Genomic DNA, 13,285 nt, shown 5'->3' with positions numbered 1-13,285 from the left:
CATCAAACACCAGCTCGGGAAATGGCACTTTGGAGGCCAGAGTCAGGGCCCACCAGGTGGGAGAAGTAACATTTTCCCTCTTGGAAAAAACAATCAACAGAATTGGGGGGGGGCCTATTTTGAGGGGGGATGTGCTTTCAAGACAGAAAAGAATGCCCCTCAAGGGGGTTCTGCAGAGCACCTGAGCCTGAGGGAGAGGGAGAGGCAGGCTGGAGCTGGAGCCACCCCGTCCTTTCTAACGCTTCTGTTTTCTGCTGAACTTCTGAGAGTGCATTTTGGGAGGCTGCTTGCAGAGGATGAGCGAGCAGGCCTGTGGCCACGGCCTCACCCTACTCAGGACCGACAGCAGGTGGAATCAAGACCTCATAAAACATGCCACCAACTGGGCCAGGAGCCAGGGCACACAGGTCACAGGTAACGGGGGTCACACCTCACTAGCATGGACTTTGGCCAAGTCTCTTAAACTTGATGAAAACTATCGCCGTGTACTTCCTCAAAGTATTGGGAGAGTGAAATGAAATTGGGGGCTGGCTTGGATAGACACTGCAGAACTATTTTCTGCAAAGGGCCCGATAGTAAATATTTGGGGCGTGCCAGCCGTGTGGTCTCCACGCCAACTCCTCAGCCCCACCACCGCGGAGCTGGCAGCCCCACACGACAGGTGAACAGAGGGCACGTGTATGTTCCAGGAAAGCCTTGTTTTCAGACGTGGGCATCGGGCCAGGCTCTGCCAGCCCCGGTACAGAGCAGACACACACACAGTATGAAAACAGAGTCCTGGTGTGTAAGCCACAGGCCACGTTGGATGGGCAGGCAGACTGGAAGTCGTGAGTATGCCCCTTTATGTGTTAGGAATGCCGAAGGACACTGACATGAAAAGCAGCTCACAGGTCTTGCCAAAACAACTCAAGAAGTGTCCACCTAGATCTGGATAAGTCTCAACAGAGTCTACGTCCAGTGTCCTTCCCAGAGATGGCATTGTGTCACTGGGGCCATGCAGAAGATGGGCTCTCTCTCAGGGCCCAGGGCTGGGGCGACTCACGTTCCGCTCCAACTCGATGGCCCGGTCCTGTACTCGCAGCGGCTCCACGGTGGCGTCCTTGTGGCTCGACCCCCAGCTCTCCTTCCCCTGCTGACCAGTGGCCAACGTCCCCGCAGGGGGTTTCAAAGAGTTCTGAAGGTGCTTCCCCTCCTCCTGGTTCTGCCTGAGGCCCTCACAGTCCTCCTTCAGCTGTGGGCACAGGGGCACGGAGGCAGGCTGGGGTCAGGAAGAGGCCCGCCCGGCGCAGTGCCTGTCCCAGTGGCCGGAGAGCAGCGGCCCTACCCCCACCCCCCGCCTCCCCCGGCACCGGCACGCAAGGCCGACACCCTGCTCCTGCTTCGGTGGAGGGGCACGTAACCTCTATCCCAGGGGTCCCCAAACTTTTTACACAGGGGGCCAGTTCACTGTCCCTCAGACCGTTGGAGGGCCAGATTATAAAAAAAAAAACTATGAACAAATCCCTATGCACACTGCACATATCTTATTTTAAAGTAAAAAAACAAAACGGGAACAAATACAATATTTAAAATAAAGAACAAGTAAATTTAAATCAACACACTGACCAGTATTTCAATGGGAACTATGCTCCTCTCACTGAGCACCAATGAAAGAGGTGCCCCTTCTGGAAGTGCAGTAGGGGCCGGATAAATGGCCTCAGGGGGCCGCAGTTTGGGGACCCCTGCTCTATCCTACACAGAGGCTGGCGCCCCAGCCTGCCGCCGTCCTGACTGAAGCCACACGACGGTGGCGAGTCTTCTCACTTCCCTGAGCCTCAGCCTGTCCCCTCTACCAAGACGGAGGTGAGCCCGGGCAACGTGGACCACGTGCTGTTTGTTATAAAGCCCGTCCCAGCTCTAGAACCGCCTTGCTCTGGACTCCTTATCCAATCGCACAACCAGGAAACGCGCTGAGGGCTCATAAAGGGGGGATGGAAGAGCACCTGTGTGCACGTGTGGGAGAGCACACAGATGGAGGGCATGTGTGTGCAAGCATGTGGGAGAGCACACAGTGGAGGGCATGTGTGTGCAAGCATGTGGGAGAGCACACAGTGGAGGGCATGTGTGTGCAAGCATGTGGGAGAGCACACAGTGGAGGGCATGTGTGTGCAAGCGTGTGGGAGAGCACACAGTGGAGGGCATGTGTGTGCAAGCGTGTGGGAGAGCACACAGTGGAGGGCATGTGTGTGCAAGCATGTGGAGGGCATGTGTGTGCCAAGAGTAGACATGCACATCCTTGCAAGCCTCCATCCCGCCTGGAGGTGCCCGTGAGACTCTGCTTACTGCCCGATGCGCACAGGTTCAGTGGGTTCTCATCATTGTCCCCAGATATTATTCCTTTCCTCCCCACCCCCAGCCTCTGATTCACACTCTGGTTCTGTCCAGCCCGATGTGCACGGTTCTGAAGTAGCGGAACCCTGCCGCTCGGTCACACCTGTCCAGGAAGACGGGCACCCCGGCTGCCCCTCTGCTACCCAGGTGAGACAGGGACCCCACGGCGGGGACCCAGAGCTTGCCCTGCAGGCCCGCTCTTACCGCCTGGAGCTCTTTCTGCAGCTGGTGGTTCAGGCTGGCTTTCTCTTCCACCTGCGCTTCTAAGAACACGATCTTCTCTTCTCTCATGGCTAGTGTCGTCTTTAATGCCGATTCATTCCTGCCCTCCAAAATCTTGTATTTCCTGAAAAGCACAAAGATACAATAGTATTCTGTCTGCCGTTGCCACCCACAAGCTCCGATCTCCCAGCTGCCACCTGTCCCTCCCCCCATCAGGCTGGTTTCCTTCGGCACGTGGCAGCCACCCCTGTCCCTCCCCCCATCAGGCTGGTTTCCTTCGGCACGTGGCAGCCATCAGCCCAGAGAGCCAAAACCACCCGGCCAGGGCCACCCCGGGACGCCCACGTCAACACGCCTGTGACATCTTCAAGTGTCACTGGGGCAGGTTTGCAGCCATTGTCTTAGGGAGGAGGGATCACGGCCTTTTTACACAAGGGGAAACTGAGTCTCAGGGAGGCTGAGCAACTTGCCCAAGGCCCCAGTGCTAGGGGACTGCACCAGAAGGATGTCACGTTCTAGCACGGGGATCTTGTCAGTTACAAGTTCAGGGCTGCCTTGAACAATGAGATAATTTAAGAAAGCACTGCAGGCAAAGGCAATAAAGTATAAAAAGAAAAAAATTAAAGGGCTGGGGTGGGGGAGAGGGGGATAAAAGGGTGGGACAGAGGCCGGCTAGAGGCAGTCAGTGAGACTACCCTGTAGGACACTAATGATGGACACTCGTCATCATATATCCGTCCAAACCCACAGAATGGACACCACCACGAGTGACCCCTAACGGGAACTATGGACTCGGGGTTGACGACGTGTCAGTGCAGGTCACTGAGTGTGACAAACGCACCACAGCAGGGGACGCTGATCATGGGGGAGGCTGTGTCCACGGCAGGGACAGGGGCACATGGGAAATTACTGCACCTTCTTTAATTAATTAATTCCCTTCTATTTTGCTTTGAACCTAAAACTGCTCTAAAAAATAAAGTCTATTAAGAAAAAGAAGCCTGGCCCTGGCCGGTTGGCTCAGTGGTAGAGTGTCGGCCTGGCATGCAGGAGTCCCGGGTTCGATTCCCAGCCAGGGCACACAGGAGAAGCGCCCATCTGCTTCTCCACCCCTCTCCCTCTCCTTCCTCTCTCTCTCTTCCCCTCCCGCAGCCAAGGCTCCATTGGAGCAAAGATGGCCCGGGCGCTGGGGATGGCTCCTTGGCCTCTGCCCCAGGCGCTAGAGTGGCTCTGGTCACAACAGAGCGACGCCCCCTGGTGGGCATGCCGGGTGGATCCCGGTCGGGTGCATGCGGGAGTCTGACTGCCTCCCCGTTTCCAGCTTCAGAAAAATACAAAAAAAAAAAAAAAAAGAAGCCTTTTTATTAGACAAAGGCACCTCCGCCCTCTCCCCCCTGGGCCCTCTAGGAGGAGGACCTGGACATGAAGGACCCACGCCCTCTGCCAGGAGGGCGACGCAGAGCTCTGCACTGAGGGCGCGAGGAAGTGGGACACGGTGCACGTGGGAGTGGGTGCGGGTGTCGGGCCTGCAGACTCATGGGAGGGGTCCTCACGTGTCGCTGTCGCTGTTGTCATCCTGCAGAAGCAGCTCCTTGTGCAGGCCCACCTTCTCCAGCTCCTGGCTCAGTTTGTCCAGCTCACTGGTCAGCTGCTGGCTCTTCAGCTTCTCCAGCACCAGGTCCTGCAGGGACAGGGAGAGGCATTGAGTCGGACAGGAGCCCGGCGGAAACGGCAGGGAGGGCTGGGCACAGGTCCTCCCGGAGGCTGAGCGACTGTCTTCCCGGTCACGGCCGACTCGGGTGTCGAGAGGACTGGGCGGCGGCTCAGATGGGGACAGGTGAGCCTCAGAACGTCTCCCAGAGAGAAGACTGAATACGCCCTTCCGGCCCCTTGCACTGTCGATGACCGGGCCACGGGGCAGTGTGTCAGGATGGAGCCAGTGTGCTCCAAACACACGCAAACGTGGGCCTGAAATACGGCTATGCTGGCCTTTACCCGGCAGGTTCAAATTCCCACAGGGGTTCCCTTTTCTGGGGGGTAATGTAACGCCACGCTCGTGGCAAGAACTGGGAACAGACAGAAAGTACAAAAAGGAGCAAGGTTTCATTTTAAACCCTGGTTTTCATTTTCTTTTTCTAACGTGGGTGCTACTCTCATTCGGGTGGCTGCCTTCATGTCGGCTACCCACGTCCACGCCTCTTCGCAGCTCTCCAGAATGCCGTGACTTCCTGCCAAGTTCACAGCTATGTGCACGCGTGCCGGCCCCCACCTATCTGGAGGTCTGGACCCGCAGCGTGACAGAGCATGGTGCTCGCCAAACACTCCCTCTGCAAACTTCCCAGCCACCTGCCGTTAGGTGAAGCCAGGTTTGAAGAAGATAGATACGTTTGTGAATGTTTACATGTGCGACGATGTCCAGTATTGTTTAAAATAGCGAAAACAACCTAACTGCCAAAAAATAATTACAGGCCCTGGCCGGTTGGCTTAGCGGTAGAGCGTCGGCCTGGTGTGCGGGGGACCCGGGTTCGATTCCCGGCCAGGTCACATAGGAGAGGCGCCCATCTGCTTCTCCACCTCCCCCTCCTTCCTCTCTGTCTCTCTCTTCCCCTCCCGCAGCCGAGGCTCCATTGGAGCAAAAGATGGCCCGGGCGCTGGGGATGGCTCCTTGGCCTCTGCCCCAGGCGCTAGAGTGGCTCTGGTCAGGGCAGAGTGACGCCCCGGAGGGGCAGAGCATCGCCCCCTGGTGGGCAGAACTAGCCCCTGGTGGGCGTGCCGGGTGGATCCCGGTCGGGCGCATGTGGGAGTCTGTCTGACTGTCTCTCCCCGTTTCCAGCTTCAGAAAAATACAAAAAAAAAAAAAAATTACAGTAAACCTATAGAATTAGTATCGGCAGCCACTAGAAATTGTAGCATAAAGCCTATTAACATAAATGAGAAAAAGCGTTAAGTAAATATAATGGGATTAGGAAGGAGAGAGAAAGAGGGGGAAGGAGAGAGGGAAGGAGGGAGGAGTACATGCATAGGAGAAATGATAAAATAAACCAACTACCAGCAGTGGTTATCTCTGGGCAGTGAGAGACCAGCTGATTTTCACCTGCTGCTTCTTACCTTTCGGTCTTGCCCTGTTCAGCACCAGGGCAAACACTTAAGGAGGCCGCTCAGCCCCACCTCCACGCCAGGCCGGAGCGCACCAGCCCGCCGTCCCCCGTGGAGGGGCCGCCGTCCCCGCTCACCTCTCTCAGGGTCGTCAGAGTCCTCGTGTGCATGGTGACTTGCTTGGTGAGGTCCCTGTTGTCCCTCTCGAGCTCCTTCAGCTTGGCGGCCGCGTCCCGGCAGCGGGCCAGCTCCTTGTCCAGCGCGCGGCTCTCCTTCTCGGCGGCGGACAGCTTGGCGGCGCTGTCGTCCAGCACGGCGTCCTTGAGCTCCACCTGCTGCCACAGCCGCTTCACCTCCTTGTCCAGCAGCTTCTTGTCCTTCTCCAGCTGGGCCACCTCCTGCTCCAGGGCCTTCCTGTCCTGCTCGGAGCGCTCCAGCTGCCGGCAGGCGAGCCGCTGGGCCTCCAGGTCCCGCTGCAGGGCCTGGCGCTCCGCCTCCAGCTCGCCCAGCGCCCGCTCCCGGGCCTGCGCCTTCTGGCCGCTGCTCTCCAGGCTCTGCTGCAGCCGCAGGTTCTGGGCGCTCAGGCTCTGGTAGCTGAGCTCCAGGCGCTCCGACTTCTTGCCCAGGGCCTTCAGCAGCTCCACCGTCTTCCTCAGCTCCTCCTTCTCCCGCTCCAGCTCCTGGTTCTCCCGCTCCACCTGCGCCATCTTGGCGCCCGTGAAGCGCATGGCCTCCACCACGCGGCGCAGCTCCAGGTTCTCCGCGTCCAGCTGCCTGTTGTCCCGCTCCAGCCCCTCCAGCTGCACCGACACGTTCTGCAGGGTGTCCAGGGACTTGCGCAGCCTCCGGTTCTCCAGCGTCAGGCCCTGGCCCTCACGCTCCAGGGCGTCGGCCCGCTCGGCCGCCGCGGTCAGGGCGGCCACCTTCCCGGCCAGCTGCTCGCCCTCCCTCTCCAGCCGGCGCAGCTCCTTCTCCAGCGCCTCCGCCCGCTCCGCCCGCTCCCGCGCCTGCTCCAGGTCCCGCTGCAGCTGCTGCTTCTCGAACTCCAGCCTGCTGAGCTGGCTGCCGGTCTCCGTCACCGTCTGGTGGAGGGCTTTGTTCTCCCTCTCGATGTCCTTCACGCGCGCCTCGCTGCCGACCTGTGCCCTCTCCCGCAGCGACCGCACAGCCTGGTTGAGATGATCCTTCTGTTGCTCCAGATCCTTGATCTGCAGGAAGACACAGCGAGAACGACATGGGCGGTGGCTCCCACACATTTCGGGGATTTGGGTCCGAACTGGGGGACCAATGTGTAGGCTTTGGAAGACTCTCCTACCATGTACCCAGAGAGAGCCTAACGTTGCCCAGGGGCCTGCTCTGGACACAGGCGAAGGGCACACAGATGCCCCCTGAGACAGCTGAGGTCGAAACACACCCACAGCAGCCAGGATGACTCAGAAACGTAAGTCACACCTCCTCTTACAAGGGAAGTGATTTCCCGTCCTACTCTTTACCCTGGTCTGCAGGAGCCCAGCCAGCCGGCCGCCCACCTCTGCGGCCTCTCCTTATGCCCCTCCCCCCACAGACACCGCTCAGTCTTCCCTCTGCCCTGACTCCTCGCCACGCTCCACCCCCCACCTGCAGCTTCACCGGCTCCGTCTCACCCCCCCCAGGGCTCCGTGTGGTGTCAGCTGCTCAGAGAAGCCTTGCGTCACGATCCTGAACGTCCTGCACTTAGCAGGACTCTCTCCCTGGACCCACACTCATTCCCTCAATAGTATACATCTGAAGTCACCTGTCATTCTGCCTTCTACACTGTAAGACACATCAGGGGGGAGGCTCCACGTCTGTTCTATACATAGCACCATCCCAACTCCCTTTCTTTGCTCTATTAGAGGCTAAAAAACTCAAGTACTTGATACTCAGCCTCCCTTGCAGCTAGAGGTAGTCATGTCTTAGGTCTGGCCAACGAGATGTCAACAGAGGGTCCCGGTGAGGCCGTCCCCCTGCCCATTTCTTGGGGATGTACAACAGCCACGGCCAAGACTGGCGGAGCAGGAAGAGGGAAGCCTGGCCCCTGGGAGGCATCGCTGCCCCAGCACCAGACTGTGTGCCCTGGGACTCCTCACAGTGTGAGGCAAACCAAGCCTGGAGGCTCGTCCGGCTTCTCAGCGTGATGCTGGGTATTTGGAGCTGGGTCATCCTTTGTCCTGTGGGGCTGTCCCGTGTGTTGCAGGACATTTAGTTACGCCCCTGGCCTCTACCCACCATGCCAGGGGCACCTCCTCTCTCCTCCCCCATGCCATGACAATCAAAAACAAGGTCGCCAGTGTCCCCGAGAGGCAGAATCTGGACCCGCCTGCTCCTGCAGTTGAAAGCAGCCGGTCCAAGCTGCAGGAGAGCGTGGAAACTGGTGACCCCGCAGCACTGACGAGTTACCAGAAGGTGGCTAGGACCCTGGGCCTTCCCTGCTGCAGGCGGGGGGGGGGGGGGGGTCCCGGGGGCCGTATCGCGCTGCGGGGCCGACCTGCCTGGCCCTGTCAGCCTTCAGCGTCTCCATGTCACTCTGCAGCTGCTCCTTCTCTTTGATCAGCTCCTCACTGAGGGTCTCCAAGTCCTGGTTGCTCTGCTTCTCCCTCTCCAGCTGGGTCTGCAGCTTTTCGATCTGCAGAGCCAAACAGCCGGCCAGTGCAGAAGTCAGTTTCACAAAACGAACTATGTTTTCAAGCAAATCTCAACTGTGTCAGCCCCATAAAGACCTTTAGCAGGCCTTTCTCAAGGGAGAATGCCCAGGTCTTGCCGGGCAGTGACCTCCTCTTACCCCTGACCACTAACTCTGAGCCCACAGCTTGCACTTCCAGCTCAGGGCAGAGAGAAAGGTCATGGGCACCAGGCGGTCAGCCTCCCTCTGGGCCTACCAACCCCTCACCTTCATGGCCACGTGCTCAATGCGCCTGGGTCACCTGCTTCCATCCAAGGCCTTGACCACTATCCTGAGGGTCAGAGTACGTGCCCCGGGGCTGGCAGCCAGCGCTGCTGGGTGCCGTGCAGGGATGTCACGGGATGGTGACATCCTGTTCACCCAGATGCTCAGGTGGCCTTCCGCATTGTCTGACTCCTCTCACCCCCCAAATACACGTGCCTCCAGGGGCACCACGCTGTTCCCCTCACCTTGCTGCCTGCCCCAGGCCAGACCACGGTCCATCTTGCCTGGACGACTGCCCCGTCACCAACCAGGCAAGCTTCTTCCCCGTGAGTGGAGAGGGCAGGTGCAGGGGGGCTCGTATGTGTGTCCACACGTCACCCTGTCAGCACGCTGAGCCCCTGCCCCGACCCGGAGACCGAGGGATGGGGAGCCTCCCGCAGCCAGGACCAACAGCACAATGTGCCGGGCCGTACTGTGTGTCCGAGTCTGTCTCACAAGCGAGACCAACCTCTGCAGCCTTCCTGTCGCTGCCCCACCTCCTCGCACCTCCTCCTCGCCTGCGCTCCGCAGGGAACCCGACTGAGTGGTCGTGAGGAGCCAGGCAGCGAGCAGGTGTTGTAACCATCATTCATAGAAGGGCACAGGGCTCAGAGAAGTCGAGTGACTTGCCCAAAGGCCCACAGCGAGGATGAGGCAGAGCTCGGGCCCACAGCCACAGGCCTACTCCAGCCCCGCCCACTCAGTGGGGCCTGCGGTGTGTGCCCCCCACCCCCCCACCCCTGCCTTACGTTTACGCTTCACCCCTGCCGCCCCTGCCCTCCCAGAGAAAGGAATGTGACTCCAGCCTTTGCATTTCCGATGGTTGGTGATTCTCATCTGAAGGTGTGACTGCCCCGTGTCCCAACCACCACTGCTAGTCACCCCTATCTTTCTCCTCGTCCGGTTCCTTGAGCCATGGGACTGGAGCCCTTTCTCCTGTCTGTTCCCGAAGGACCTTGGTTCCCCTGGGGGAGCTCGCTGGGCTGAGACTTGAGCTGGCCCCACGGGGTTCCTCATCCTCCCTGAGGTGCCGGGCTCGGCCTGAGAGCTCCGGTGGGGAGGCCGCAGGTCCCCGAGTGCGCAGGTGCCAGGGACCCGCCTCTCCGCCCCGTGCTGCTCTGTGCTACTGTGACAGGTCCCCAAAGGGCCGCCCCTCGTCCTCTGAAGATCAGGACTCTTGGTTGAAGAAATGGACTCTTAGAATGTCAATGCAAAGTCAACGTGGGACAGAGGTTGACTTTCTCTAAGGTTCATAGGGGTGTCGTGAGTTACAGGCAAGGATGTCAACTTCAGGGAACCATGGTTTACACAGACATTTCATACTGAGGAAAGCCCACAGCCCAGCGCCCCTCGGGGTGGTGGGGGCGCGGAGCTGGCATTGGGAGAGCTGGCCTCCCGCCGCTGCGTCCCGGATGACCCTTGTCCCTCCTTCTCAGACACCTCCCACAGTGGCTGTGCTGTCTGGACTTGTCCGGAGGCTGTGCCTGCCCTTGTTCCAGGACCACTCGTGTTGGGCTTGTCACCTGTGGAGCTCAGCCGAGGGCAGAGCCACGCCATCCATCCAACGTTAGGGAGGACCCACTACGCGCCTGGCTCGTGGGGAGAGAGCAAAGCCAGCCCTGCTGGGTGAGGACAGACACCGCCAGGCAGCGGGACAGGACAGGGCAGGGCAGGAGTGCCCCGGCGAGCCGAGGGCTGCCTTCCCGGGGCGCCTGGTTCCAGACACAGGACAGCGCTGCTCTGGGAACTGCAGCCCCTTCCTGCTACGAGGGACTCTGAGCCAGGATGTCCCCGAGGGCCGTGGCAGGGCTGCCATGGTGTCCTAGCAGGGAACTGACCCAGAGAGGAAGCAGGAGGGTGGGACCCGAGAGACGGGCGGCTGAGGAGTCCCGCCCAGTCGGCAGCACCCACCGCCAGCCCTGTCTGTGCAGAGGAGGGACAAGGGTGGACCCCGCGGGCAGGAGAAGCGTCGTCGGTCACCCGAGGCCCGCAGGGGGCTGGGCCACAGAGGTGACATTGCAGGCTTTCTGCAACAGACCCCTGAGGACCTGGAGCGTTGGAGGTTCTCATCATTCTAAAGTCAATTCTTTCATATCTTGGCCGAGGTCGGACTGCCATTCATAAAGACATTTCCTGTGCCAGGCCCACGTGAGTCTAAAGAACCCCCACTGTCTGGTCGCTTTCCCTGTGCTGCTCTGCAGGAGAGACAGGGCACAGACGGGGCTCCTATCGTCCCACAGAGAAAAGAAACTACTTGGCAGCTTCCCTGCTGCAAGGCACACAGTGCTTCAGAGGGGCAAGAGTGACCAAGCCTCGGACGTCCCACGAGAGGACTGGAGAAGCCATTTCACGGGGGGACAAACGGTCCCAAGCCCCACCCAGAAATAAAGTCCCAGAAAGCCGTGACCAGAGGAACCCAGGTCTCCCATCTGTAGCCCCTGTCATGGTCCGGCAAGGACAGACACTCGGACACCTGCAAGCCCCAGCCCTACGTGGTGGCCAGCAGGTAAGAGTGGTCCTGCCCCCTCCCTCATCTGGAATCCAGCCAGGGGTCAAGGTGTGTTCAGAGCCCACAGTGCACCGTGCTATCCACAGTGTGGCTACAGATACTGATGGCCTCTGACCCACAATGACCAGCACGTGGAAGCGGTCCCCACCCTACGACCCTTCTTGCTATGGGAATGAGTGGGGGTCCTCGTAACTGTGGGGTGAAGACTGTCCTCCCACACATCTGTGTCCCGCCGTGCTGCTGGGAAGACCCAGGGGCTGCCCTGAAGAGCACATGCAGTTCAGCCTTCCCCTCTTCCTCATCCCATCAGCTGACAGCAGAGAGCGAGCACTGGTCGTTTCACCACCAGCAACGCTCCAAATGGCCTATCCGTGGCCACACGCACGCTCGCCAGTGCGTTTTCCCTCCCACGCCCCACCCGAGGCTTTTTTACAGGGCTCTGCTCTGTTTCCACCAAGCGCTTACTGTGCGCTGCACCCCTGACCTACACTAACTCATACAATCCTCACAACACCTCCTAGGTGGGCACACGAGGACCCCCACTGCACAGATGAAGGTAACAGGGCACACAGAGGTCAGTCGTGTCCAGGCCACATTGCCGCGGGGACACGTCACGCTGCCTCGTGACTCTTCAAGTGACGACTCTTGTTCCGCTATTGTAACTGTGGCTGCTGACACCTGAATGCGCCGCCTGGCCACCTACTTGCCCGGAGGGCGCGGACGGGCTGGGGACACACCACCCAGGTACCTTCTTGCTGAGCTGCTGGTTCTCCTTCTCCAGCTCCCCGTACTTGAGGCCGCTCTGCTCCAGCGCCAGGGACGCCTCCCGCAGCCCCTGGACGGTGCTCTGCAGGCTCTGGTTCTCCTTCTCCAGCTTCAGGATGCGGCTGGAGGCGCACTCGTTCAGCTCGAACACGAACGACTTCCTGGAGGCTGCAGGGCAGGGGCGGGTCAGAGCCCGGGTTCCAGGGGCCCCGAGCCCTGGGCGTGAGGGGCCCGGGACGGTCCCCCACGGGTCAGCACGGGGCCCCCCCTTTTTCACAGGGCGCTGCTGCTGTCAGCACCCGAGGGCTCCTCAGGCAGTGGGGGCCCCTCTGCTGGCTCAGCCGGGGCCTGTTGGGGGAGCAACCCAGAGCTTAAGAAAGCTGGCGACCGTGGAGAGGCCACCCCGAAAGTTAAAGACTGTGTCACTGCAGGAACCGTTTCTGCCAAGTTGCTAACCTGACTGTCAAGTCAAGGATTTGAGAGACTAGCAGAGAGGGCAAACAGATGACATTCTCTGTGACAGCTGAGAGAAGTGGGAGTCTGGGTGGCTCAGCCAGGGGCTGGGACACTCATGATGGTTGACTATTGTGTCTGCCGGGAGTGGCAGAGGCCATGGGGTACGCACGCCCAGTGCTTGCCCTCCCTGGATGAGGACCTTCGTGCAGAAATTTCATAGTATTATCTAAGCTGCTTTAAGAACTCTACACGAGAGAAAAACGTAAGGTAAAGAGAGAGAAAGGCAGGTTTTCTACGTGGCTTTTACACACACAGCCTGAACACCAACAGAAAAGGGTACACAGAGCAGGAAGAACGGGCATTCTCGGCCCCACCCTTGCCGCAACCAGGCGCGATGTCAGGCAGAGGTAAAAAACACTCCGGGGCTCTTTCAGGAGGTAAAAAGTGAAAATATATGAAAGCCCTTGAAAGCGGGGTCAGACCTGTTGCCTCACCTGGCCCTCCAGAGCCACATGCTCAGCCCTGGGAGCCGCCACACTGTACGGCTAACACGGCTGCACCCCACCTGCGCTGCACTCATCACCGCAGGGGGCGGGGGCGCGTGAGGGGACAGCTTCAATAGCAGGCACGTCAAGCAGGAGACGTGTGTGTGCAGCAGCTCCGCAGGACTGTAAGGTCGAAAAAGTGTCTGCATCCCACTTGGGGTTCTCAACCTCCACCAAGGACAGTGGCACAGACCCAACAAGTCAGAACACCCTAGAGCAGTGGTTCTCAAAGTGTGCGCCAGGGTGCACTGGTGCGCCCTAGAAGATTTCCAGGTGCACCCTATGGTGTTCCAGAGAAATATGTCCCTGTTGGGGATCAAAAAATCAACAGGGTTTTTGGAGTTTATATTTTTGGGGGACAGAGGTGTGGGGAATTGGCTG

The 13,285-nt window shown here is 59.5% G+C and overlaps 1 protein-coding gene across 3 annotated transcripts in view; it reads right to left on the bottom strand.

The window, feature by feature from the left end:
- Positions 1-13,285, bottom strand: part of CCDC88C (coiled-coil domain containing 88C) — a 133,252-nt gene that overhangs the window by 29,587 nt on the left and 90,380 nt on the right. For all 3 annotated transcript variants that reach the window (XM_066388239.1, XM_066388241.1, XM_066388240.1), the window contains 6 exons: positions 11,887-12,071; positions 8,192-8,329; positions 5,823-6,893; positions 4,143-4,270; positions 2,575-2,716; positions 1,043-1,231 (listed from right to left, as the gene is read on the bottom strand). In XM_066388239.1, coding sequence (XP_066244336.1) covers positions 1,043-1,231; positions 2,575-2,716; positions 4,143-4,270; positions 5,823-6,893; positions 8,192-8,329; positions 11,887-12,071 — 1,853 coding nt within the window. The remainder of the gene's footprint in view (positions 1-1,042; positions 1,232-2,574; positions 2,717-4,142; positions 4,271-5,822; positions 6,894-8,191; positions 8,330-11,886; positions 12,072-13,285) is intronic.

This window comes from Saccopteryx leptura, chromosome 6 (genome assembly GCF_036850995.1).
Source record: "Saccopteryx leptura isolate mSacLep1 chromosome 6, mSacLep1_pri_phased_curated, whole genome shotgun sequence".
In the NCBI taxonomy this organism is placed as follows: domain Eukaryota; kingdom Metazoa; phylum Chordata; class Mammalia; order Chiroptera; family Emballonuridae; genus Saccopteryx; species Saccopteryx leptura.
The sequence above is the reverse complement of the archived record's forward strand: the minus strand, read 5'-3'. Positions and strand labels throughout refer to the sequence as shown.